The 27,662-nt window shown below is 43.6% G+C and overlaps 1 protein-coding gene and 1 long non-coding RNA gene across 4 annotated transcripts in view; one reads left to right on the top strand and one right to left on the bottom strand.

The window, feature by feature from the left end:
• The first annotated feature begins 2,562 nt into the window (after positions 1-2,562).
• HOXB9 (homeobox B9) overlaps positions 2,563-27,662 on the top strand; it is a 37,553-nt gene continuing 12,453 nt past the window's right edge. Inside the window, exon 1 of one of the 2 annotated variants that reach the window (XM_083583503.1) lies at positions 2,563-4,244. In XM_083583503.1, the coding sequence (XP_083439629.1) occupies positions 3,680-4,244 (565 nt within the window). In that variant the 5' untranslated portion in view covers positions 2,563-3,679. The remainder of the gene's footprint in view (positions 4,245-27,662) is intronic. The other variant, XM_083583501.1, reaches the window with a different exon arrangement.
• On the bottom strand, positions 3,967-27,495 carry LOC310748187. 2 transcript variants are annotated; one of them, XR_014541174.1, is made up of 5 exons: positions 27,125-27,495; positions 8,936-9,097; positions 6,492-7,385; positions 5,359-5,591; positions 3,967-4,086 (listed from the first exon to the last, which is right to left on the bottom strand). It is a non-coding gene; the product is annotated as an uncharacterized lncRNA (long non-coding RNA). The 2 variants fall into 2 exon arrangements; XR_014541175.1 differs by lacking the exons at positions 8,936-9,097; positions 27,125-27,495 and having other exon boundaries at positions 6,492-8,202.

Raw genomic sequence — 27,662 nt, 5'->3', positions numbered from 1 at the left:
ACCCTTTCTCTGCTCCAGCTTCTGCGGAAGAGTGCTCTTCGAGCGCATTCGCTTTCGTCTGCAGCTGGAAAGAACTAAAGGGTCTTTGTCTGAGACGCTTACCGCACAAACCTGTCTACTCAGAGGCAAGCCCCATTGAGTTGTGGTAGCTGTGTAGAGAAAGGATCGCAGCCCAGGGTCCCACCCCCCCAAGGTCTTCAAGCTTAATTTATATTTGAAAGTAAAGATTATATCCCAAGTCCATGTGCCTTGGCAGTATAGTAGACCCCATTGTAAACTAGGATTTGGCTACTAAATTCGCGGAGAAATGAGTTACACACACCGCTTCCATGTGATAAAATTTATGTGGGAAGGTAGAATTTATAAAGTTAATTTCCCTCCAGGAGAAGTGAAACTTAAAAGGCTCTTTGTTCCTAAAAATTGTGTAGGGGTTAAAAAAGTAGGTGAGATCATAAAGCCTATTCTGAATTAGTCTTCGAAGTTTCCATTGTGTTGGTAGTAGCTATGACTGTGACCTCTAGCAGGATACTTTTCTCTCCATTCATAAGATCTCTTGTGATTTCAACATGACCACTCTCAAATATGTGCCACGATCACCTTTTAATGGGTTGTGCAGTGGAATTATACACTGAGAATCTATCTGAGCTCTGTGGAACTTATTCCCTCTTTACACACTTTTCTGAGAATGTCCCATTGAACTCAATGAGACTTATTTCTGAGTTGGTGTGTATAGGATTGCAGTGTTGGTGAATTTAGCACTTTGGCCTTCAAAAGCGATGGCCAGAAACACTCAGCGGCCATTCTCAGTCCAGGTCAAGTCAATGAGCACAATCCGGAGAGAAGGTCTCCTGCGCAAAAGTACAGTCCGCTCATTCTTTTCCATTGCAGTTTCGCAGGAGAATTTCCCACAGGCCTGTGCACAGACAGCGGCAAGTCTTGCCCACGGTTTCCTATCCAACTTCAGCCTTGAGTCGAGGTCAAATCAACAACAAACCTCAAGAGAAAATGTCAAAAATGTCGAGAAGAACGTATTCAGAATTATAGGGCTGGCCCGTAGTATTTTGGTGCCTGAAAATTCAAACGCTACCACTGCAGAAAAGAACTGTTACAATAAGTTAAATCTTCTACATCCTCACTCTTATCTAATGGTAGGGCCGGGCACTAGAAATCAATGCGTGTTTCCCTCACTCCCACCCACTTCTTTGGGGTTCTTTTTGGGGGGACTTGTTGCTGTGGAATTCCATCCTTTTTAATCTTAGTCCGCTGGGATAATATTGACAGCTTCTAAGCATTTCAAGCACAATTCAATTCATTTCAGTGGTCCTCGGACCTAATAATACCCTTTGGCCATAATCTACCCGTTTTGGTAAATATAAGTCTCTCTGACCTCCGTGGAACTTGCTTCAGCAGAAAGTTTACTTAGGATTCAGTTGTTATTGTTCCGGATGCGGACGATAGAAAGTTCTGTAGGGAAGTTCGGGCCCTCTTCCAACAGTAACATCTGCAAGATGGAACAGTCGTTTTCTCAAGCCGCAGACAATAAGGAGGGGAAACCGGTCAGAGCTCCTTAATTGCTGTTGCCCGGCTTAGGCCAAAACTTTCCAAAGGCTTTCTTATTCCTGGCGTTCCTAATTGCGTTGTGCATATTTGGGGCATATTTTGTAATAAAGGCTTTATAAAGGTCTCAAACCTCCTGCACTCCAAATCATGCTGAAACATGCGCTTAGCAGAGTGTAGATCTCTCCCGAACCCATCAGGAGGGTCTCCTCTCTCAACCCCATTAAACATGAACGAGACCCTTGCGCGCGTCTATTATATATATATAGCAATCACCCACATATGTACAAATCCGCCTATGTCTGTGTTTAAAACCTTGTTTGGATGTTTTACCATGGCTGGTGCGTGGGAGAGACTACAAAACTTTCCTGCTGCACAGAACTCTTCTGTTAGGTCCTAAAATGAAATAAAAGGGTAGTGGTGGGGGAGATATGGTGATTTCGCTGAGACTTTTCCTCAGGAGAAACGGGAGGCTGGAGCAGGCACCGCCTTAATTAAACGGTACATAGCTAAGCCGTGCTGGGAGGATAATTATAAAAGCCCTCTAGAGACAAAACAGTGAGATATAAATATATATATCCACAAATACACGCACACATATCTATTTCACGGCTTTGTCTCTAGAGGGCAACTTGAATCCTCCCCGATACACCCATTAGGAGTAAGAGGCGGGCTAATTTAAAAAGAGCATTAACCAGAAATCAGCTGAAGTCAACTGTGGTGTGATGGTTAGAGTGTTGGACCTGGGAGTCCAGAGTTCGACTCCCCCACGCAGCCGTGAAGTTCACTGGGTGACCTTCCTCCAGTCACCATCTCTCAACCTAACCTACCTCACAGCGCTGTTGTGAGGATGAAATGGGGAGGAGGAGGAGAACCATGTACGTACACCACCTTAGGACAAGGTGTAACGTCATCATTGAAAGTATCAAGTCCTGGTCCAAGGATGTGGGCCGCCTCTTCTCTGAAAGAACAGCTCTGCTTCTCAAGATTGTGGGAGATTTGAGTGACAGAACTGGGCGACTGCCTTTATTTTAAAAAAACACAAAACCATACAACAATATGTAGTTTTTGCAATATGTATGGGATGAATTTAGATCTAACTGGCTGCAAACATGCACACTCACATCCATAGTGCTTCACGCCTGATGACCTACTGCATTCGTATATATTCTCTTGTTTGTATATGAATACATAGCCATATGATGGCGCAGTACATTATAAGAAAGTGGCTTTCAAATTTTCCAGGGAACACAGTTTATTGTAAGCCAATATTTTAGCCGGGGGTGCCGGTTTATCGTTAGTTAAAAGCAGAAATTTGGTGTGTTTGTGCATGAGATTGACGTGCCCTAAGTTTTTTCAAGTATGGAGGCAGAGCGGGCCCAGCGATTCCAGCTAGGCTCTCCTCCCGAATATTGTAAAAAAATAAAAATAAATCCGGCCTTTTCTCCGTAGCGAGGCGCAGCAGTGAGTAAGACACTGCAAAGAGGCACAAGCAAGAAGACTGTAAATCGGCAGACGCGCACAAATCATTAGCATTATTATTATCGTTTGCTTTTTCAGGGTTCAAAGGGCTTTCCAATTCTCATCTTCCCCTTTGTCGCAGACGGATTTTATTTCGGAGGAGTGGGTGGGGGGAGGAGGGAGTGGCGTGAAGTGAATGGATTTGTAGCTACAGATGTCTGCGCCGAAGATTTTCTTTCGTTCCTTTAAAAAAAAAAGATGAGTCCCTCCGCAAACCAGTAAAGTTTGCCATTAAAATTGACACCAGGGGATGTCCGTAGAAGCCATGTCCATCTGGGATTGGCTAGCCCGCCGGAAGTGGCTCGGCGGACGCATTTTCTAACAGATAAGTCCATTGCTCGAGACCTTTTCCCTTAAACATTCTCTCTCTCTCGCACACGCACACACAGTGGCTCGGTATATTCCATCATTTTTTTCGCCAAGCTCCTGCCTGGAGGGTGTTATCTTCGCAACTTTCCTGTAAACCCGCACACCCTATAGGATAATAGGTGGGTTTCAGAACCCCATATATACACTCTCCTTGCCAAAGCCTCACACTGCAATTTGGGTTGGCTTGAGGCGAGGAGGGAGCAGTGGACAGTGGTTCTATGGGGGAAGAGGCATGAACAGCCACCAGTCCGGACTGCGGTTCCTTCCACCTCCTTCCCACCATCCAGGTTGGAGAGGTCACCATCCCCACCATGAGTTCCTCCCTCCGAAGATCAGCTCGTCTTGCTTGTACGCTTCGAGGAGAAAAGACCAGGAATCCTCTTGCTTGGAATTTGAGGCCGAGAAATTTCCTCCGACCCCTCTGCAGCCAGAAGTTCCTCCTCTCCCCGGGCTGGGGATGAAAGAACCGCCTTTCTCCGTCCGCCAAGGCGGTCCTCCGCAGCCAGCCTTCGCGGCCAATTCCCTTCCACAGCCGTCTTTGGGCATCTTTCCTCCGCCGTCACCTTGCGAAGAATTAACTTCCGCCGCCGCCGCCAACGGGACTCTACACCGCGGGAGTCCTTCACCTTCTCCTCCTGCCTTCGTGGACAAAAGAGAGTACGAGGTGTCTATCCTATTGAAACCTAACTATGGACCAGGGGAGAGCAAAGGAGAAGCAGGGGAGGAAGCGGAGGAGAAAATTTTATTGCAGAAAGCTTCGTCTTTAGATCTATCTAAAAGAGACAAAACTTCACCAGGTGGGTCAATTGCGCTGAGGTTGGCGGGGAGGAGAAAGCAGAGGGCTATTATTTGGGAGAGGGAAGCATGACAAAATCTTGTAAAGTGTTTCCTAAGCTAATAATAAAATAATAATAATAATAATAATAATAATAATAATAATAATAATAATAAATGCAGTACTTTAAAATATTCCTCCTATGCCTCGATCCTGTTAAAATCAGAATCATTAAATTTAAAAGAAAAAGATGTATGGGGCGGAAGGGAAATGAAAGGAAACGAATGCGCTGGGGAAAATATTTTCCTGGTTCAAGTTAAATCCCATCGGATTGTAACAAGTGGTTGGAGGGGGAAGATGGCGTTGTGAACCTGGACCTCAACGTTAGGGAGTTAAAAATTCACACATAGGTCAACTGAATCCCAAAATGTTGGGGCGTGATTACGCTGATGATAGGAGTGAGATGAGATTAAGAATTAATTGCGGGAACTTTAAAGAACTGGGGAGCGGGGGTGGAGAGAAGAGTCACCACAGTCAGCTGCGACAGAAAAGAACAGCAACCGAATTCATGGTGGCATCCCAAGTTTGATTTAAAAACCCAGCGCCGGGTTGCAGGATATGCTTTTAAAAACGACAACAACATATCTGTATTGCTAATGAGCGAATCACAAAGGCCCTAGCGCGGAAGGCGGGGGTGGGGTGGGGAGTTCTCCTGCGCAAGCTCAGCCCTAATGCCTTGCAGCAATCCGGTTAGGAGCATGGTAGTTTTGCACTTGTTGGGGGGTACGGAGCACCTGTGCGTCTTTACGCGTCTGTGCCTCCCCAAACAGCCCCTTTCCACTCATGTTGTTCTTTTTAAATCGCCACATTGCTCCTAACTTTAAAGGAAAATTGTGGAGCTGAGATTTCTTTCTCGCCCCTCGCTATAAGGGAACAGTCTCTCAGGGAGAAGGAAGGCATGAACAGACACTAAAATACGTTTCGAAATTAATAAAGGAAAGGTACGGCACGTCAACCCAGCACACCTCTTATTCTTTAAGTAGCAGAACTATTGTAATGACAAAAACCGAAATGATTCTGAAATATTAAAGAAGGGGGGTGGGAATAAGCTGTCACTTAATAAGTTGCTTTCCTACCCGTGGCTGAGGTCAAATGGAAAACCAAGCGACCAAGGGAAAGGCATTGATCCTACCCAAGCTCAAGTGAAGGACGACCTTCCCGTGGAGGGGCGCAGCGATCGCCCAAGGCCCAAGTGTACGCCGACGTCGGAATGGAGCAGTTCAACATCAAAGAGAATTCCTAATTGGTGCACGCGCGATTGAGAGGGAGACATTTCTCCCGCTCCTGGGCGCCATTAAATGGAATTTTCCTGCACAAGTAGAGCCAATAAGAAAGCGTTAACTTGGAATTGCATTTGGGACGTACTATCTCTTTCCTTGCAAGGGGTGTGCGTGTTTATATATAGAGAGGGGCTGTTTTGAAGTAGTGGGAATGCAAAGCGTTTCCTCTTTTAAAAAAACATATTTCCTTCCTTTTATCTATATAAACCTTACAGACCCAGTTTACTAAGGGCTTTCCATATAAAGAATTGGTTGCTAAAGATTTACGTGCCTAATTTCTTCCTATTATCTCCTGCCCTATCCGTTGGCATGCAAATGCGTCTCTTAGCCTTAAATCCACAGGGATATTGCAACGGAACAGGCCAGTCCATTGCTTATTTTTGCCTGGGAACCCCGACAGCCCGATTCTTAGCGTATGGGACAGGATCTATTTTTTTATTTTTTTACAGCAAGGCCCTATGCCCATGATCTCTAAAATAAGTCTCACTGAGTTCAATGGCAGTAATTCCTAAGTAACCGTGTATAGGATTGCAGTCTAATTTAGGTCCAGCTTGCTTCTCCAGTCGGAAGTTCCACAGGCAGAAGAAATAGGGGATTGAGAAGGGGGGAATGGTGAATTAAAGCGGATGAATAGGATCCCTTTAGCTTCGGAGAAAAAGAGGCGAGGCACACGCTCTCTAGGAAAGAGTTGAGCTGCAATCCTATTCACACTCAACTTAGAAATAAGCATCATTGGATTTAGGGGGCGATTTGTCTGTTTTTAATCAGAATAAACATGCCTTGAATCGGTCTGCACCAAACCTTTCGCTTCTTGGCTCCATAAAGCCAGAGACTGCAGGCAAAGAGAAAGAACGTGAGATAGGAGCAGGCAGGATAGAAGACGGAGGGTTATTCTAGGGCGAGGGGGGAGAAACAAAATTGCACCATACCTACGGTCCGTCTGCTTCGGTTTAGATTTCTCTTTCGGCTCCTTCGCTTAGGCCCTTTCTTCCAGCGGGTTCTGCTTTCCCCACCCGCTTTTCCTCCCGTAAACATGACCAAAGAAATAAAGAGAAGTGGTGGGGAAAGAGCAAGATAGATTGTAAGCGATTGAAAAGCAACAGCTACCACATCTGAGAATATAAAGTGGCATTTCAGAAGCTGAAAACCTGGAGGACTCGCCTGCCGAAGTTAGACACCTGTGAGCTCAGGGAATTACCTCGAGGGCGATTTAAGCTCCAGGCTTAATTCTCCTCTGGAAATCTCTTTCACTCTCTCTTTTAATGCTTAACTTTTTGGCCGGATCGTGCTCTTGCATTGTTTAAAAGGCAAGTTTCAAATGAAAAGCCTTTCAAGTGACTGAAATGACCCGCGTTTTACAAAACCTCCTGCGCTAGAGGCTGTCGTTAATGACGCCAACAACCTTTGATCTTGACTGAATCCAAGAATACCCCCCCCTCAACTTACTCCCCATGAAGAGAAATGTGTAAGTTTGCTGTTCATTACTAATGTACATCACCCAGGTTTGTGTGTCAGCTTAGAGGAATCGTAATGTGTTCCCCGACCTCGAATCTGCAGGAATTAAACTTGTTCGTTTCTTATAATCTGTCTTCCCTTGTGGGCATTAGGCTCTCCAAACGAAGATCTTTACTCACCGGTATTATTGCGAACATTAACAAACCTGAAATAACCTTAGAATGCGCTGCGGTTCTGCTCCGCTGGCGAAAAACAAAACAAAAAAAACCCTCGGAAAATAAGTCCTCTGGAGACCTAAACAGACTGGAAATAAGTTCTTCCGCTAAGGCTCCTCGAAGCTATTTGTGACTCAGCCATCCTTTCTTTTCCTTTAAAAAAAAAATCCAATTTAGAAAAGTTTAAAATGCGCCCGTACATATGGAGAGCTCATTGGCTTCGTCCAACGGGTCTCTGGAAAACGTTTTGCCAATTTATGGCAAATGGAGGGGGGTGGGACATTCAAAGAAGCGATCTTGCTTATTCTCTACCTGCTGTTAAACGACGTTTCTTTTTTAAAGATAAGGTTTTGCCCTTAACCATTTTGCTCAAGAAAAAATCCAAACAGCCCCACTCGTGCTAATTAAAGAAAGGCTTAATTGCTCGAATCACTAACTCCGAAGCATATGCGGAAACCAATTTAAGAGGGTAGTTTTAAAAAACAAAACAAAACCCCAAGAGACGCAGCACCGCCGTGAACTTTGGTTGACGTATAATTTCCTCTGCTTTAAAGGGTTGGTCTTTGCAAAACCTTGACACGTGTTGAATGAAATGTTTTCGTGGATCGATCGGCTAAAAGTTCTGTTTTGAGCATTTATAGCAGCTGACGGGAAAGCATTATTCCCGTTCGAAGAGGAGTATAGTTTATGATCTAGTGTCTAATGACTCCTCTAAGCAGGAGTAATAACAGGCTTCAACGTTTGCATAGTTGTAATCTAACTCAATCATGCTCTTTAAAATAAATAAATAAATAACTGCATGTTTAAAATACCTTAACTTTAAATGACCTTTGGATTAGAGTTCTTAATCTTTTCAGAACTGATATCCACATTTGGCCCAAGCAGGTATTTGGAGGCCGCCTTCTTTCTTTCTTTATTTTTAATTATGTTAACCGCGTATTTCTTTTGTGGTAATGGTGTTGTTCAAACCCAGTTTAGTAGGTCAAGCTGGGACGCAGCAGTCGCGACCCGCCAACTGAAGACCGGTTGTGCTATGAAAATCTAATCCTATGAATATTTTCCCAATGGTAAGAGTTCAGTTGGAGTTACCTGAACAACACATATCACGGGACTGCAACTCTCAGGCGTGATCCGGGCAAAGCTAAGCACTTCTGACACCCGTGGTCCTCAGTGGAAGAGTTCGATTTCTTTGAGATCAGAATGGTTTTTCAAAGAGCTTGGATGCGCATGATGCTCACATGGGCATCGTTGTGGTGGGCTGCGTTTCCTAGCCATGCACAACCACAGCTTCCTGCCCTTGCAGTCTTCTCTAAAATGCTACATTCGTCAGACTTTTCGGGAGGTAAAACTTAGCGTTGCCCTTAGTGAAGTACAACTCCAGGAACAGCCGTGGCGCATTATCAATCATCGATAAAACATTATGATAACTCCCTTGTCTCCATCACGTCTTCCTAAGCAATGCTATCTATTTTCACAGTGCAATCCTATGCACGTGCACTCACCTGGGAGCCAGCCTCACTGAACTTAACAGGGCTTACTTGTAAGTAGGGTTCAGATTACCGATTTAGCCATTCCTAATCTTGCTTTCTTTCTATTTGGGCACCCTAACCCCAAACTAAAAAAAAAATACATTACATTACTTTAAAATGGAATTCAGCTGAAATACTTCATTCCAAGGGAGGTGTGTGTTCAGGGGGGCTTACATAGGATTGCAGCCTCACAGTCCTGCGCATTTTTACTCAGAAGTCAGGCTGCCTTGGAATGGGTCTTTCTTCCATGTAATCGGGCATAGAATTTGAGCCTGCCAGTGCATTCCTATGCGCAGAAGTCAGCCCGGTTTCGGCGGTGGAGCGGGGGTGGCGGCTCTGGAGTAACAATGGGGCGAAGGAAGAGTATACATTCCCGTTAATAAATGGAACCGAACTACAAACTTGCTTAGTTTAAATTTAATGTCTGCGTTGCCATATCTTGTGGCTGGTCGCTGCTGGCGACAGTGTGCCAAATTAGGTCTGAACCAGAAAAACAGTTTTTGTACTGTGAATACGCTGACTTCTCAGAGGCTGCTTTTGAAAAGAGCAATTCAGTATTTTTCCCCTTCGTTTTTTATTAGGGAGCTGAATTAGCCTTGCAGTTGATTCTGATGAACAATTTTGAAAGAGATTTCTATTGTCCCAGGTCACTCTCCCAAAATATGTTCCTCTTTCCGGCCTCTTTCTCACTCACGTTTAATTTTGAATCGCGTTTAGTTCTCCTGCATCTAGGGGGGTTAACAGGAATTTTGCAAGCGAAAAAAAACAGACCCTCTCCCAATTCAGCTCGAAAGAAGCACAAGAAAAAGCGCTAAGTATAAAAACAGGGAGCTTAGATAAAAATGACTAGGTTGCAATCTCATGCATACTTAATACTGTTTTTTTTTTACCTCAGTGAGTCTTATTTCTGAGTCCACAGGTATAAGATTGCGCTTTCACACCCCGATCCTAGGCATTTGAAATAAAACCCAGCATCCACACACACACCCCACACGTCAGTGGTTTGATCCATCCACTCACCCTCCTCTGGTTTTTAAAACAATATTCGTAGCACCGTTTCAAATACCTTATACAGTAATAAAAAGATGGGGCAATCCCTGTTTTACTACCAGTACAGTACAGTACTACTTTTTCATGCGTAAAGAACATTCCCTTTCCTTTTCCGCCCCCTTAAAATAGTTTAAATTCTTATATCCAGTTCATGCGACTGACGGGAATGAAATGATAGAGCAACGTATAACTGAACCACGTCTCTGTAAAAATTAATTCTTTTTAATTCTTAAAAAACCCAGATATGAATTTGACGAAACAGCTCCGCCTAGAGGCCACCTGAAGGGTTAACCAGGACTCTGGCTTTACAGACAATCGGAAGAAACAACTGGTCGAAGGCTAGAGGTCAGCCTCCTGAATTAACATCTCAGTTATCATTAGGACACGTATGTCAGTATGACATCAAATGATAAGTGGGCAGCGATTATAAACTCGTTGGCTTCCCGGAGACTTACGCGTTTGTTAAATGGCTTCAGTCTGCAAGCCTCGAATATAGCCAGAGAAAAAGGAAATTGAGCTGGAGGTGGCGATAATACTAAGGAAACACTCATTCATTTTTATGCATCTCGTTGCCATGGGTGTTACAATTTTACCCTCCACCTCCTCCTCCAAAATTATGCTTTATTTCCTTGTTAAACAATACGCCCACCTAATTTTTTTTTTTAATGTTCTGCAGTGGGGTGTATTTTTAAAAAACAAAGTATAGTGCATTAACTCTGCTATAATTACCCACTGAAATCTTCTCTGAAATGGAAGTCGTACAGTAATTTTATTTAACTTTAAAACCTATAAGTGCCACCTATTTGCAGCATATCCCACCCTTCCAGCTAAGGAGCGGAGGCAATCTTAAAGGACCCACATCACATACACAAAACCAGCATCTTTTTTCTCGCTGTATAGTGCGGCCTAAACACAGCTGCTTTATCGGTGCAAGCCTATGCATGTCTGCTCAGAATAAAGTCCTGTTCAGTTCAACAGAGCTTACACACAGGCTAACAAGTTACAGGGAACCAGGGAGAGGGCCTTCTCGGTAGTGGCGCCTTCCCTGTGGAACGCCCTCCCACCAGATGTCAAGGAGAACAACAACTACCAGACTTTTAGAAGACATCTGAAGGCAGCCCTGTTTAGGGAAGCTTTTAATGTTTGATGTATTATAGTATTTTAATATTTTTTTGGAAGCCGCCCACAGCCAGATGGGCGGGGTATAAATAAATTATTATTATTATTATTATTATTATTATTATTATTATTATTACAAATACAGGATCACAGCCTTCATAATACGGTCAGGAAGCAAGCAACTGCTTATAAAAGTATTACCTTTCAAGAAAAGGGAAGGGGTAATCAATTAATCAATATTTTTTAAAGCACACGGGGGGCGGGGAATCCTCCCAAGTACATATGTAAATATTCATTTTCAGCTTGTAATATGTAGTTTCTATGGAAATATGTAGATTTCCATAGGGTATACCTGAGAAGTTATGCTTTTAACTAAGTTCATTTTCTCATGAGTAGGTGTCACTGAATGAGCTGGGGCTTGTGGAAACCTTGACATCTTGGGGCTTAGCTGTAGTATGAGATCATTCCTGACTGTGTGTCAAAGTACCACTCATCCCCATCTATTCAAAAGCTGTGGTTACATTTTAGGAAGAATAGTGCTAGGTTTGAGGGCCTGCAGATCATGCTCCTTGACCCTGAAGCCCTTCCACTTAATTACAGATATGTAGGTCATTGTTATAAGATGGCAAGGTGTGATCCCTTTCTCTCTTAATACTTCTTGAAAAATCCCAGAATAACCCATGTCTATAACTTAGCTCTGGCTCCCTCCAAGGCTGCCTAAAGTATGTGGCAGCCCTGTTTAGGGAAGTTTCTAAGGATGGATGTTTTTATTATGTTTTTAGATATATTGTAAGCCAGCCAAAGTGGCTGGGGAAACCCAGCCAGATGGGTGGGGTATTATTATTATTAATAATAATAATAATAATAGGATACCTCTGAAGTCACACGTATTAGACTTAAGAAAGCTCTCCAGCCCAAACCCTCTTAGAGTATCAAAGTTCTTTAGAGTTTAGACAAGGAAGTAAAAATGGTTCTATTTAATGTGCAAAATTAAAGTTCCATATTATGTTGTTATCCTGCTATAGTACCAGCTCTGTTTATAATGTCATTGCTATGGACTGGTTTCATTGCGCCCTTTTTAGTAAGTTAATATGCAGTCCACTCTTCGTACAAACAACAGCTGTCAAATGCTAAACACCATTGCATGGAAACTATTCAAATAATTATATCAGTGTTTAATTGTATTTTAAAGATTGAGTCTCATCAGGGGAAAAGGTGAGGTATAAATAAATAAAATAATAGTAACAGGAATCGTAATAAATACAGTCCCATACTGTGAAGTATGAATTAATGAAATCAAAGTATGATATATTGTTGGATGTCAAATGCTGACATTGCATATTAAATATTCAGTGACTAACACCAAATCAGAATTCTCACAAAATAATTTCTAGGTGGAATTAAGAGGGAGGTCAAGTTCAGCTGTTGTGGCTCTAGGGGTCAAATCCTCATGCACAGGAGAATTTTTTTCAACAAAACTTAGAATGCTGGCAGTGTTGCACTAGTGTTGCTGACTTGTGCTTCCTTGCATACACACTAAAAACAACAACAGTTATTAGCAATAGCTTTAGCCACTCTGGTTCATGGGAGGCTTATACCTCCAGTAGTGGGAGGGTATAATGGGAATTTAAACACAAACATTCTGCACTTGTCATAGTGTTGACTCCCAGAAGTGGGTAGGATTGAGAGCCTGCCAGGGGCATAATTACTGATTATTGCCGTAGCAGTTTCCTATTCTGAAAACCAGTGTGAGGCAGTGGTAAGAGAGTTGGACTAGGACTTAGGCCAGACAGCACCTGCAGCATTTGAACCAGGGTGATGATAGAGAGAAACGATTGCTGCAGTTTGGTGGCAAAACTGCTAGGCTAAGCCAGCTTCAGGTCCCTAGGGGATGGCTTGGACCAGTCACTATGTCTCAAACTAATCTACCTCACAGGGTTGCTATGAGGATAAAATGGGAGGCAGGAAAGGTATGTAGGCAGCACTGAACTCTTCAGAGGAAAGGCACCATGTAAAAGAAATAAATAGTAATCATCCTATTTTTATCCATTAAGTGGTACTATAGCATTTCTAAAATATTCCTCTGAAAGAGTGTACAAAAACACTAACAACAACATAAAGGCACCTGTGTTCATGTGTTCATGCTGCCAATACCATTTGCTCAGTTTGCCGCTATAATAGGAAGCACTGTTTCCTTACATGAATTCACAAGTAAGATCTGCAACAAAATGTTGTTGTCTGCTCCTGTTCACTTTTCCAGCCAGCCATACCTTCTTCCATGATACTTCACTGCCCCTCTCCAGTTTTCTGTTTTGTTCTGCCCAATGGTTGGTCACCATTCTGGGGCTACTGAGCATGCACAGTCTTCATTGGTCTGATTTGACCGTTTCCCTTTATGTTTCTTTTCCCCTGGCAATTATTTTCTGCATCTGCAAAACCCCAAGCCTCCTGACATCCATATCTGAACATCAGAAACAGAGGGAATTATATAAGAGGTGGTATAAAACTCACTAGCAGCAAAATGCATTCTGATACCATTTCCCTGTAGGATATAGGCAGACGTCCCCATACCTCCCAAAAATGCTCTTGACTTTGTCTACATTTCCAGGTGTAACAAGAATACATGAATTAATGTATGTGTTACGCTGCACCTGATACTTTATAGTACGAATCCTTGATTGCTCCTACATACACAGCCAAATATCTCAGTTGTAATTGGACATCATTGTCTTTTGATTCTGTGATTGCCTCGGGTTGCTGCAGGTGCAAAACTAGACCACCTCTCCTTTCTGGAGTACTGGAGTTCAGAGGCTGTTTATGTGACACTCTTTTCTATAGGGAATGAGTGAGATCATGGATGGGAAATGTCCTGGCTTCAGTTGTGTTTTTGAGAAACCATGCTTTCTACATATTTTATATATATATATATTTATTTAAAAATCATATTACCCTCCCTTTCTGTGATGAGTAGCAGCCAAGCTAGCTAACCAGTTCAAATTAAAACAATATAAAACAACAACGAGCATATGAAAAGGAATTGGAATATGAGCAGCTAGCTTGAAAAACAAAGCAACAAAAAGCATCAGCAGAATGCCATCTGCTACATAGTACTCACTTGCCCTGTCTTCCTAAAGACAATTGAAATAGTGAAATTTGCTGGAATCGATGGAGCCAGGTGCGTCTTAAAAACCTACATTAGAGGCTCCACTGCACACTTACTTATTTCAGAATAACAAAATTAGAATCTCGTGGTTCAAATTAAATTTGTGACCAAAGATGAGTGTGTTTTTGACAGGCACAGATATATCCCTGACTACCGCTTTTATAGTAGTACAGTGGTACCTCAGGTTAAGTACTTAATTCGTTCCGGAGGTCCGTACTTAACCTGAAACTGTTCTTAACCTGAAGCACCACTTTAGCTAATGGGGCCTCCTGCTGCTGCCGCACCGCCGGAGCCCGATTTCTGTTCTCATCCTGAAGCAAAGTTCTTAACCTGAAGCACTATTTCCGGGTTAGCGGAGTCTGTAACCTGAAGCGTATGTAACCCAAGGTACCACTGTATGGTGTTCTTGAAAGAGTACGACATGAAGCAGGGCCTCTAAAAATTACGTGAGCCTTCAGGTAAGGTACATGAGACAATTCTTGGGGTTTTTTTCTTTCATCTACTCAGGGAAATATCAAAAAGATTAATATACTCCCAGAACAAACAGAAAAATGATGTTTGGCATAGTCAAAGCACAGCATGTCATGATTACTTGCATACCGTACCAATGGGAATGTTTATAGCTCCTTTAAAAAAACCTCATGTTATGGAGCCTGGTTCTTAACGTAAGCAAGCACTCAAGGAAATAGCATACAAAGGTGCAGGTGCTGGAAGTTCTCCATTCCCATAATGGGACAATCCATAAAGAATGTCAGGATTCAAAGAGAGCAAGAGTTGTCACATGTGATGAGTTAGAATATGAGCTATAACTGGGCAAATTATGGTGGCAGGTAGTGACATTCATTAAAGCAGAGGTGGAAGTCTTTTTCAGCCTGAGGGCTGCATTTGCTCCTAAGGAGCCTTCCAGAGGCCACATACCAGTGGTGAGTAGGGCCAGATCCAAAGTGGGCTGGAGCAATGGGAACCTTTGTACATTAGGCTTCATTGCAGCCATGTAAAAGGCAGAGATATACGCTTCTCTCCACCCAAGCAAGCAAAGAAACATTATTTCAATTCAAGGACACATTCTCGCCTGACAAAAGCACTCAAGAAGGATGCAGAGCCGGGTCACAGGGGAGTGTGACCTGGAGAGGTGATGTGGCCTAGGAAGAGTCCAGGGGACCCAATGGAAGGTTGCATTTGTCCACTATAAATAATGGTTTGCATAATGTGACATGCGTTCTCATATGGAGGTAGTTGAGTGTATATAGCCATGCTTGGTATTGCTTGATAGATTGACTCAAATTTTAGGCAATTTCTAGTAGTTGTAACAGCCATCATGTATTTACATAGGAAAGGGACGCGGGTGGCACTGTGCGTTAAATCACAGAGCCTAGGGCTTGCCGATCAGAAGGTCGGTGGTTCGAATCCCCGCGACAGGGTGAGCTCCCGTTGCTCAGTCCCTGCTCCTGCCAACCTAGCAGTTCGAAAGTACGTCAAAGTACAAGTAGATAAATAGGTACCGCTCCGGTGGGAACGTAAACGGCGTTTCTGTGCGCTGCTCTGGTTCACCAGAAGTGGCTTAGTCATGCTGGCCACATGACCCGGAAGCTGTACGCCGGCTCCCTTGGCCAATAAAGCGAGATGAGCGCCGCAACCCCAGAGTCGGTCATGACTGGACCTAATGGTCAGGGGTCCCTTTACCTTTTATTTACATAGGAACACAGGAAGCTGCCTTATTCAGAGTCAGACCCTTGGTTCATCTAACTCAGTACTGTCTACAATGGCTGGCAGCAGCTCTTCAGGATTTCAGACAAGGGATCTTTTTCAGCCCTAGCTGGGTCTTCTGCATGCAAAGCAGATGCTCTACCACTGAGCTACAGTCCTTTCTCAAATACACTTAATGAGTGCATACAGCAGACATTTTGGCACCTGTGGCTGACCACAAAATGCTGTCCCCCTCCGTCAGGGAAGAAGGGATGGGTGAAGATCTACAACAGGAACGAGGGGGGGGGATAAAGACTTACCACCCCTGTGGATCCTGCCACCTCGGGTGGTCACCTTAGCTTGCCTCATGGGTGCACCAGTCCTGTTGGTGGGTAACCTTATTTCTTATGTGGGCTGCATTCACTCAGGGGTAATATGTTGATGGATAGGGCTGCATGCTGGCAATAGGTGTGTCAGAGCCAAAAGTGGGCATGGTCATCTCTTTGTCCATTCCACTTGCTACTACCCCTTGTCTCTTCCACCCTGCTGTGGGCTGTGGAGTGGAAGGACGTACCCTTCTTCCCAGAAGTAGTAGTAGTAGTAATAGTAATAGTAATAATAATAATAATATATTTATACCCCGCCCATCTGGCTGGGCTTCCCCAGCCACTCTGGGCGGCTTCCAAAAAAATATTAAAATACTGTAATACATCAAACATTAAAAGCTTCTCTAAACAGGGCTGCCTTCAGATGTCTTCTAAAAGCCTGGTAGTTGTGGTTCTCTTTGACATCTGGTGGGAGGGCGTTCCACAGGGAGGGCGCCACTACTGAGAAGGCCCTCTGCCTGGTTCCCTGTATCTTGACTTCTCTCAGTGAGGGAACCGCCAGAAGGCCCTCGGTGCTGGACCTCAGTGTCCGGGCAGAACGATGGGGGTGGAGACGCTCCTTCACATATACTGGACCGAGGCCGTTTAGGGCTTTAAAGGTCAGCACCAACACTTTTAATTGTGCCCGGAAACGTACTGGGAGCCATTGTAGGTCTTTCAAGACCGGTGTTATATGGTCTCGGTGGCCACTCCCAGTCTGAACTGATAGCTTATAAAGGGCTTCTGAAATTATGCAAGGGCCACAGGTTTCCCAGCTGTGGTATACCCACACAGCCATGTGCATTTCAGAATTATATGATAATGATAAGCACAGATTTTTATTTTTATTTTTGGATTCAGAAACTCTGCAATCTTTGCTGCCCAAAATTGCATTCAGAATTCACTGTCTCTAGTCCATGATCAGACTGGCCTTGCTCCACTGACTCCCCCCGCCCCCATTTACTATACTGTTGCTTTTTATTCCTTCACCAATCAGTCCTACAGGGAGATATATAGTAAGGTCAATGGGCCTATGGGCATTTCCAGATTACCTGTTTATTGAGCCTGATTTGTTTGCAGAGATATTCAATGACACTGGCTATTTAATAAGCATTTGTTTTTATTTGCTCACAGAGAGATGAGATGATGTTGCAAAAACCAAATGTTTATCCCACACATTTCAGTGTGTTTACTTTCCTTATGGAAAAAAAAATCTGATTTTTTGTGAAGTGGGTTTGTTGTGCAAGCCCTCCCAGTCAATTGTAACTGTACAACCTGAATTTGCTGGAATGTAATTGAATCCCACCTGAAAGTAGTGAAAGTCTTGCTGCGAAAATTTTAAGGTTGGCCAGTTAGCACTTGTGCAGACAACAAAAGCCCATTATTTAAAAGTGTTATATTTGCCTAGGCATTATATCTCTTTTGTTTTCTATACCCTAGCCCCCTCCCCATAATTGTGATGTTTATCTTGACATTTCAACATGGACATTCAGTGGAGAACTGACTTCAAATTCTTCAAAGGGGCAACTGCATCATTTCCTTTGTTTACTATTTTGGCTCCAGGGATCTGTTATGCAATGGAATAATGTTTAAAAGAGAGCACCATGATACAGGGTTGAAAGCTTCTCCACAGAAGACTCACAAGGGCTGAGATGCAATAAATTACAACAATAAATATATAGTCTGTATCAGCATAGGCATCTTTAAGACAAGCCTCTAGTTAGCTTGTAATGAAAATGCTAATATTTTGAATAACTGACTGGTTGTGATCAATTAACAAGCTTGGGTCTTTGACAGAGCTCTCTTTTAGGTGAAAAGGTTTGTTTAATCTCCCACTATAATTTGAATTAATGAAATATATATTTTTAATCTTCTCTCTGTGAACACATAGGCATCTTTTGGACTGTTACTAGTAGTTGTTCAGAGGCCTGCAGGACAGTCCCAAACCCATCTACTCAGATGTAAGTTCTACTTAGTTCAATGGAACTTGCTTTCTGCTAAGTGTATTTAGGACAGCCAATTTTTAAAAATAGTGCAGGCTTGTTATAGACATTGCTTTATGCCAGGTGTGGACCTCCAGGTGTTACTGGACTACAAATTCCATCATCCCTAGCTATTAGCCATGCTGGCTGGGGCTGATGGGAGCTATAGTCCAGCAACATCTGGCGGGCCACAGGTTAACTAACCCTATGCTTTCTTTAAAAGCATTATTTTGCCTTGGGGGGCAAAAATCAAATGTTGTGAGGAGAATTATTAATTTAAATTATTAATTTAATGACTATGCAGTTATGCATCAAAAAAATTCAACCAATATTTCCTCAGCAGTATTTGGAAGCCAGTCTTAATGTGGCTCCTCTATCCTAAACATTCAATGGGGCTGCAATTCCAATTAATTTTAAAGGAACTCACTCCAAGTAAGTATACGGAGTTATTTCCCTATCTTCCTGTTAAATGTGTCATTAGGGAGGGGGGAGTTCACACATGCATGTAGATGTGTGGATATCTCAACCCTTGATGAGAACTGTTGAATGTAAGAACTGATTCCACTGAGAAGCTTTGTGTAGATGATAACCTGAGGTGACAGGAAATCTGTAATGCTTCTGATAAGCATGAATGTGAATTAGCTTTCTGTACCAAGTAATATCCCAGTCTAAAACCCCAGGGAAGCCAGTCCGACTCAGCATTCACGCCTTCCAAAATAACAGGGCTATAATCATGCTGCTAAACTTGATCCTGTAGCAAAATTGTATGTTTGATGTATTCTACAGGTATAAATATGTCTCTGGCTGCCACTCTTAGAATAGTGTTATTGAATTTGTCAACATAACTCAAAAGGTTCGATGCAGAAAGAATTACATCATTTTAGGCTAATATAGACAGGCAAGCTTTTCAGTTTCACAGGACTCTTCGTCAGGCTGAAATGAAAGGTATCATAGGAGCACACACATGCACACCCACATAACACAAGAATTTTTTTTAGCCTGAGGCAGTAAAAAGGCACACAGTCCAGTTGGCATCATAAATAACCCAGATGATATTCAATGAGAAGTTATTATGTGTAAAGGTGAGACCATTGAGAAGAATGGGAGTTGTAAATGCTTTTGAAGGAACTTCCATGGGAATTTGAGCAAGAAAAAAAATCTGACCCAATGGGGTAATTTACTGTGGCTTGGGTTTTCATACTCAGTAACCTGCTGCATTGTTTAATAATAAAAAACACCCCACTTCTTTTACCCTGGACCTAAGTGCTGGAGCTAAAAAGATCTGGGTCTAGACAGGACCTGGATAGGTAGTGTTCTACTTTCCTGCTTTGGGTTCCATAATGGCAGAAAGGGGAGATTTAATGTTCTAAATAGATAAAGAGTAAATGGGAGAGAGTATGATATCCTCAGACTACAGAAATTCATATCATAGGTGGCAATGGCAGGGATTTAATGCATAATCACAATATAATTTGCCTTTGTTGGAACATCTAAGCATGAATCCTCATCCCTCTGATAGGGTATGTATGAGAGAGACCTGCACCTAGAATCCTTATTTAACCAAGAGGTAGTCAGGGCTCAGTCCTGATTATTGCTTTCATTTCAAAGGGCGGGGGGAGTATGAATTAACAATAAAAGAAAAATGCCTCTGAGCAGGTGCAGAGTGCTTTCTCCCCCAGCAAGTGACCACCACCTCCCCTCGCAACCTCATGATTAAAGAGCAGGGCCTCCTATATCACAGTATCACAACATTCAGATAGGGCAAGTTTAAATGCCAGCAACTGCCTGCCTCTCTCCTTCCCTGCTTTCACTCCCAAAGAAATTCAAAGGGTGAGCATTTTGTGAGTTCACTGGGCTTTTTCCTGAGCAAGTCCCTTTAAGGGAAGAGGGCAGGGTGGGGTTGTTTTTTAGTCGGTATTTCAAATGCAATCAACATTTTAATACTGGTAACCTTTTAAAAATACTTGTCAAGGAATTGTTCCTAGGAAGAAAAGGCTACAGATGAGTACAGTGTTTAAGTTTTCAGAGACTTAAGCCCTATTGAATTAAATGGGGTTTACTCCCAGGTAAGTGAGGTTAGGATAGCAGCCTAAAAAAATAGAGCAAAGGCAGAATCCAAGTTGTTCTTACCATGGGCGCAGCCAGAATTTTTGTTAGGGGGGGGCATGCCTTTTGTTGGGGTGGGAAGAACCTCAGTTAGCCATGTATTTTTATTGATTTTTTTAATGATGGGGGGAGCTGCCCCTGCCCTTTGCTACGCCCACGGTTCTTACTCGGATCTCCTTCGTTTCAATGGGGCTTGTGCAGGTGAACTTTCCTGAGTTGTGTTCTGATTGTGTAGTTCGTTGTAGTTCGAACTGTATTACATGCGCGTTCTGGAAAGGAACCCTATTCCCCCCCCAACCCGTTTCTTAAACTGCCAAATCCACTCTCTGTCTGAACTCTATATAAAAACACTTTTCGCTGACTCCCTCTCCCTCCCCTTTTAACTTTAGGACCCGAAAATAGCGTGCTGTTTTTCAAAGTCAACGGCATTTTTAGTGTCTCCCCCTGGTGCGTTTGCCCTCCGCTTTGTAAAGTCCTGCAGGACAGATCCGTTTTAACACACCACGCACAGGAAAGAATTTGAATAGTAGTTTTCGGGAAATGGTGGGGTGTTGTGTTTTTTGTTTTGTTTTTTAATTTGGCTTTTGAATAGAGTCCTTTTGTGGCGTTTGTTCCCTAGCAACGCTTTCCTATTAAGGCGGGAGAGAGCGAGTAAGCCAGCGCCCGCGCCTATGTGAGGCCCAACAAAATGGCCGCTCTGAGGGCTTTTCCTGGAGCCTCGTTAGCCTTTGACACACACACAGGAATGAACTAGAACTGCTTGGTGAATTAGGTAGTTTCACGTTGTTGGGAATTCGTTTTTAACACACAAGAACATAAAACTACCTGATTTACTCCAGTTTATTCGCCTCGACTTATTATTTTTTATTATTATTATTTCGCTTGCTTGCTCTGTGTGTTGGGGGGGGGAGATAATTCTGACGGTTTCCGGTGACAGCCGTTCTCGGCCTACAAAGCGCCGCGCCAACTGTCCAGGGGGGACGGGGAGGCCGCGAGAGAGGCCTAGCGCCGGATTTACGGCGCAGCGGAAGGCCGCGCGGCAAATCTTGGAAGCAAACAAGGCCGCTGTGAAGCTCCACCCCCGGCCTCGCTCTAGATTTACGCCAGATGAAGTTGCAAAGCATTTTACTGTGGTTTGTGAGTGCGCACTAGGGCCTGTTAATTAAAAATGTCTCTCGCACGGCAGTGAATTCGCGGGAGAGAGAGAGAGAGAGAGGCTAAAAAGGAAGTCTCTGGCAATTTCCAGCTCAGCAGCAGTCAAGCAGAAGCGCAGAGGACCCTAGAAACTTGGGCGTCGATGCGCTGAGAGAGGAAGGCGAATCAATCTAGCGGGAAGTTCTCCTGCGCATAGCAGCCAACTCCTACGAGCCGAGGGGACCCCCAAAAAAAGTTGATGGGCATTGCCAATCAAATAGTGTGCACCATGTCATGCGATCGATTATGCGGGTTTACCTGCCCCCCCCGAATACTCCATTTGGCACCCCTGCTCCTGCGCAAGCCTCGTTGAAGTGAATGGGGGCTCATCACTTCTCCAAGGCGTGGCTTGCGCAGGAGAACGACCCTCTTGCTCCGGGGAGGAGGAGGAGACCATGCTTTTAATCAAGGGCTCTTGGGTTGAAACCGGATTGAGGGCATAAGTGATTCCAAACGTTTTAGGCTCCCTTCTTTTGATTTTCATAATCTGGGGCATGAAAAAAAAATAATCACCTGCACATCTGCGATTATGCTTAAAACCCAAGCAATCTCTCTTCCCCCACCCCGCCTCCCTCTTGCTTCCTTCTTTCCCACACCGGAGAACATTTCCAAGTTCCTCATTTCCCTCCACTCGCCGCCACACAACTCAGATCTTTCCCCCCCTCCCCGTCCTCTTTCTCGGTAACTAAGATAACCGTACATTGGAAACACCCAATTGGCAAAGATCTGCAATCTGTGTATCTGTCTCGTTTACAGAGATCCCCACCATAAAGACAGGAAGAGCGCTTAAAGGGCTTGCTCCTTTATTGTGGCAGGATCTTTGGCAGGCAATACAGTCCATTTCCTCGTACGCCGGAAGTGCTCCTTTCAAGTATTCCAGTCATTCCCCTTAACTTTATGGGAGTCTTTTGTTAGCTCAGTTTTATCAAGGGACCTCCCACCCCCCCCCACCCCGTGGGTAAAATCTGTCGGGAAGATCTCCTGCGCAAGCATGGCACTACAGCACTCTTGCCGGCTGCCTTCATTTCAGGGAAGTTTGATAAAGGACGATTTCCCGGCGGGATACGTAGATAGATCCTCCTGCTTGTCTGCTTTTTTACCTTTTGTCGGCCAGGAAGGGCTAATCCAGAAAAGCTCCCCTCTAAACTAAATGAGCAATGTACAAAGCTACTTCAGGTTTCCCCTTTGCTGCTCCTCAATAAATTACCCCCCAACTCTGGACCCCGTTTCCGTGGAACTTACTTCTGAGTAAGTATATATGATGCTTCAGATGTCAGCCCCGACTTCTTCTTCCTTCTCCCACCGTACGCAGAGCTTTGGGGCAGCCCAGCATCACTACTAAATATTTTGACTATTTTACAAATGATACAATTTATCTGGACTTTGCCACACTTTGCTTCTTAAAAGGAGAGAATTGAATTTCGAACCATTTGTATGGAAACACGGGGGTGGGGTTGTTTAGTTTTTAAGGAATAGGAAGGTCTCCTGCGTAAGACCGCCGCTACTTCCACAAAAAAAGTAAAGAGAAGGGCACAAGGGCACTACATTTGTACAGGTTTCGTTCATCGCAGTCAAGCTTGTGTAGGAGAATTTTCCGAGTGGATTTCGATTTTGCAACCAAAACGAACGTTTTCGTACCTAGGCCATTGTATATATATATATATGGTTTTGAAAGTCGACTTTGATGAACTTTTAAAGAGAACAACCATCAAACGTGAAGTCTTGTTCTTTAATTTTACGGCAATGATATGATATAAACCTTCAACGCTTTTACATCTGTAGTAATCTGCTGCAACCTTAAGTCTTAAAATATTTAAAAGACTCAAATAAGAATAATAAACATCCAGAGTTGCAGACTGAAGGCACCAGTTGAATAAGAAACCCCGACTCCTCCGCATGGAAAAATATCTGCAGTCCTCACCCACCCAATATCACTTAAAATTAGCCAGCCTCTCATACAAACAGTTTTGGGCTGCCAGAAATGTCCATTCCTCTTTATTCAGGTGTTTCATACTTAATTATTTTCCTTTTCTGTACGATCCTCCGGTATTAATTAGCATTACTGTTCATACAAACAGAAGTTTTGCCCCTTACCTCAGGCTATCACTTCCTTTTGCTATCATAAACCATCCCATCCTAAACCAGGATTTATTCTGGATCAGGGAGAGTTTAGCCCTATAATCTATTCTTCTAACAAACACTTATTTAGCTACATAAGCATTAACTGGCACTCCATTCACGCAACCTAACCACGAGAGATAGAGGGACTCTGAACATGTGCAGGCTGCTTTTCCCTTCTCTGCGTGTAAACAATGGTATTCCTCACAAAACTACGATTTTAGGGCAGGACTTCCAGTTCACAGCAAGTATCCAAGAGACACATTTGCGCCCCGACACCGCTCCACTTGTTACGTAAACATGGAATTAAGTTAAAACTATTGGGTGTACTTCTTAATAAAAGAAGTTTTCCTGCGCCAGCCCTACCTATTGACAATGTAAGCTCCTAGCCGCTTTGAGTCTCGGTTTTGGGAGAAAGGCGAGGTGGTAGGAGTAGGAGTAGTAGTAACAGCAACAGCAACAGCAACAGCAACAGCAACTGTATTAAGGTGGGCTTAGTCTGGGGTAAGTGTGTGTATAGGATTGCCACCTAAATGTGTGCTTCAGCTTCAATATGGCTTGTAGAATAGGATTTCCTAGTGGATTGTGCCCAGTATGTTACCATTCAGGGGGATGCGTTAGGAAATTGGATTAATTTCCTTTGATATAAATAGCGCTTATTTCCAACAAATCTGTTTACAATTGGCCGGCAATCTACGCAACAGTAGAATATATCCGAGTGGGGGTGAAAATCATAGGCAGAAGTTTTCCACCCAGTAAAAAAAAAGTTCTCAATGCAGTTAGGCAGAAGTACTTAGCTTTAAGACAATTTGAACCCTGATGAGACCAGAATGCTTTAATTTCGGGAGTTTCGGATTACCTGTGGTCTATAGATATTGGGTATGTCGACAGACCTAAACGAAAGTGAAGGGAAACGAATGACACAATGTCGTTCTCACACTTACGTGAGAAGTAAGATCCATTGGGGCTATTGGCGGTGACGCAGCAGAAGGTCGAAGCTGTGCGCTTTTTTGCACGGTGTCTAAACGATGCAAGCAGAAGCTTAAACAGGTTATATTAACAGTAGCTGAAGGGTTTCGCCACGCGTGACACTAAGGTCTTCTGGAACGGTGTCTTTTGAGGTTCAGTCGAGTTACTCTAGAATTAGTCTAGAATGAGATTGTAAACTCTAGCTACGTACATTCGTTTTTCTTCTTCTGCGCTAACAACACCCACATATGGTACGGAGAACTCAAAGGCACTTTTAATTGTCTCGTATGAAAACACAGGTCATCTAGGAAGTAGACCTCTGGTGCAAGTAGCATCTGAATCGTGCTCTTGCACAGTTTCCCGAACAGTTCAACCAGATATCCGAACCAGTTCAACCAGATAATTTTCCAGCCGGATTCGTGACCTCTGTGTTAAACACTTCTCCTGGGCCTTCCAGGATAATTTTGGTAGGACTTTAACTGTTGGGTTGGGACTTTATTGCTAACATTGTTGCTGAGATCGCGTAAGAATGGCTCAGAGGAGGAATGAGTCTGGCGATCCACTATATCACTACCTGAGAGGGGCATCTAGCTGACCACTGTTGGAAACAGGGAGCAAGGAAGGACACCATTTTATGTTAATGGAGGCAAACTTCAAATGCGGGACAGGAAGCATAGCAAAGTTCAAAGACCTGCTTTCCTATATGCTCAAGATTAAACTGCAAAAAAGCAAGACAAAGCAACAACAACCCAAGACTGCATTTGAAGAGTATTTGTTGAGAGAGAGAGTGTGTGTCTACCTATCTGTCTTCGGAGATATACAGTGCTCCTGAGAAATTATCACACGTAGCCTGAAATTAGGGCCCGGGGAAGGCAAATGCTCCCCGGCCTCTGTAAATGGCACTCTGGAGAGCTGGCCCAGATGGACCTTTGCTCTGATCCACCCTTCCAAGGGATTCTCAGCACATGTGCTCCGAAGCAAAACCATTAGAGCATCAGAAAGGCTGCAGTCCTCTCTCCACTTACCTGGGAGTGTGCCCTCATTGTGTTGAGTGGAACTTCCTTTTCTAGTGAGCCTAGACTCTCCTTTGCCGCTTTCATGGAACTAAGTTCCATTTTAATACTGTGCGGCTTCTTTCCTCCGAAGTCTGTTCCGAATCTGGATCTATGTGTGCCCCTTGGGTGTTCTTCCAAAACAGGACAGAGCCTCGCTTGCATGCTGACATGGTAGGAGTTTCCCCAAAACATCTTAATTCAAAACATCTGATTCTGTCGTGTGAATCGAGAGAAAGGGGGACGTTTCTGCTGCTTTATCGGCCCCCCTAATCTGACTTGATTCCACCACCCCCACCACCTGCCCGTTCTGCTTTTCTAAGGCCCTGTAACGGATATTTATACTCAGCAAAAAGGCAACGAACTAACTGTGCCAGAAAGTTTATGCCTTGGCATTTGGCAGCAGTTCCCGATTGAGAGGAAGAGGTCAGGAAGTTTGGAAGGGGAGAAACGCTGCAAGAAAACCACGTTTACCCTTCCACATTTTGTGTTGGGCAAATTGTGTGTTGTTTCGTTTATTACAGCTGGGTCCGGAGCGTACTACCTATAGAATGATGTTCTGGATGGTATGCAACTAAATTTTACTCAGAGTAGACCCATTGAATTGAATGAACATGACTAAGCGGGGTCCTTTAATTTCAGTGGGTCTACTTGGAGTAAACTTTCGTTACTGTCATGAGACTTGCTCCCAAATAATCATGCCAAGCCTTTAAAATCAGGAATGTGATCGTTTTAGAAACGAGTGATGCTGAAATCTGTGGAGCTTACCTTTGGGGATATTTACTGTAAAATATTTTTTGTTTTTCTTTTAATCCCGTCAAAACTTACTTAGGATCGCCGGGCCTAGCAGCAGGCTTACCCGGAAGCGAATGACACTGAAATCAATGGGATTTATTTCCAAACCAACATGCTTAATATTGGGGTTGTAAATCTATGAATGGATATTGGCCGCAATTAACAATTCACTCCGGAACAGTCCAATTAGCTAGAGCAGGACTTTAAATAGATTGTGGATTGCAGCGCTGGTATTTGAATAACAACAGTAACGCGTTCGCACAGATTAATTCTAATAAATAAACATATCCATGGTTGACGTACAGCGCACGGCAACCCAGTTCAGTCCGAGGAGCTGGATTTCGGCAGTTGGGGTGGACTCCTAGAACATAACCACATGTACACCACTAGTTTCAGTGGGACTTCCTCGCAGATGACTTCTGGAGAACGGCACCCTTAAACTGACTTGGGTAATAAGCACTTCGGCTGAAACTAGGTTTGTGGTATTTGTGCGAATTGGGGGAAACTCTTACACTCTTAGGTTTCCTGGCTGCCAAAACTTATCTTTTAAATGTAATTCCAAAGTAAGCGTAGCAGAGAATTGGAAATAAACCGAAATTCTACATGATTGCTGGGGGAGGTGGGGTGTTTGAAAAGGTGCTGCTGTGATCTACTCCAAGTTTACTTTTTTCCTCTCTCCAGTCTGTTGCTTTGTGTTTATGGGTGCTTGCTTTTTTCCCCTGACCATCCCAAAGAAAGAAAGAAAAAGTTAAGATCGTTCTTACCTGGAGCCGAGTCCCGCGTCTTTGCGAAGCGCAACATAAATGCATAAACGCATGTCTTTGCAAAATGAAAACAAAAACACCACGCACACCCATGCTGGGCCAACTGAGGGTTTTGCCCCCCGTGCCCCCCCCTTCCACACACACATATGAAAGACAACGAATAGCCACTTTGGGCAGATTCCGTCTCTGGAATTCACGGTTCCCCTCCTCACACCTACCCAACCCCAATCTTCCTTGTTCTCTTTCTTTGGGGACCAAGTTCCTTCGTATTGAGGGATGTTAACATATTTCTACAAATGTAATACAGCGTGAAAAGAGCAGTCTGTCTGTGTCTGTGTCTCTGTCTCTTCCCCGCCCCCTTTAAAAAGCAATGCTTCCTGCTACAGATTATATGGAAGCATTACTTGAGAAATTTAAGTGCATTAGTTAGTGTGTGTGTGTGTGTGTGTCCTTTCTGGGGTCACACCCCAACCACCACATTTCACGGTTTGTTAATCCGACTCTTCGCATAATAAAGTTTTAAATAATGTCTGGGCGC

This window comes from Podarcis filfolensis (genome assembly GCF_964270895.1).
Source record: "Podarcis filfolensis genome assembly, chromosome: 13".
NCBI classification, from domain to species: domain Eukaryota; kingdom Metazoa; phylum Chordata; class Lepidosauria; order Squamata; family Lacertidae; genus Podarcis; species Podarcis filfolensis.
Note: the sequence above shows the minus strand (reverse complement) of the source record. Positions and strands in the feature narration are given on the sequence as shown.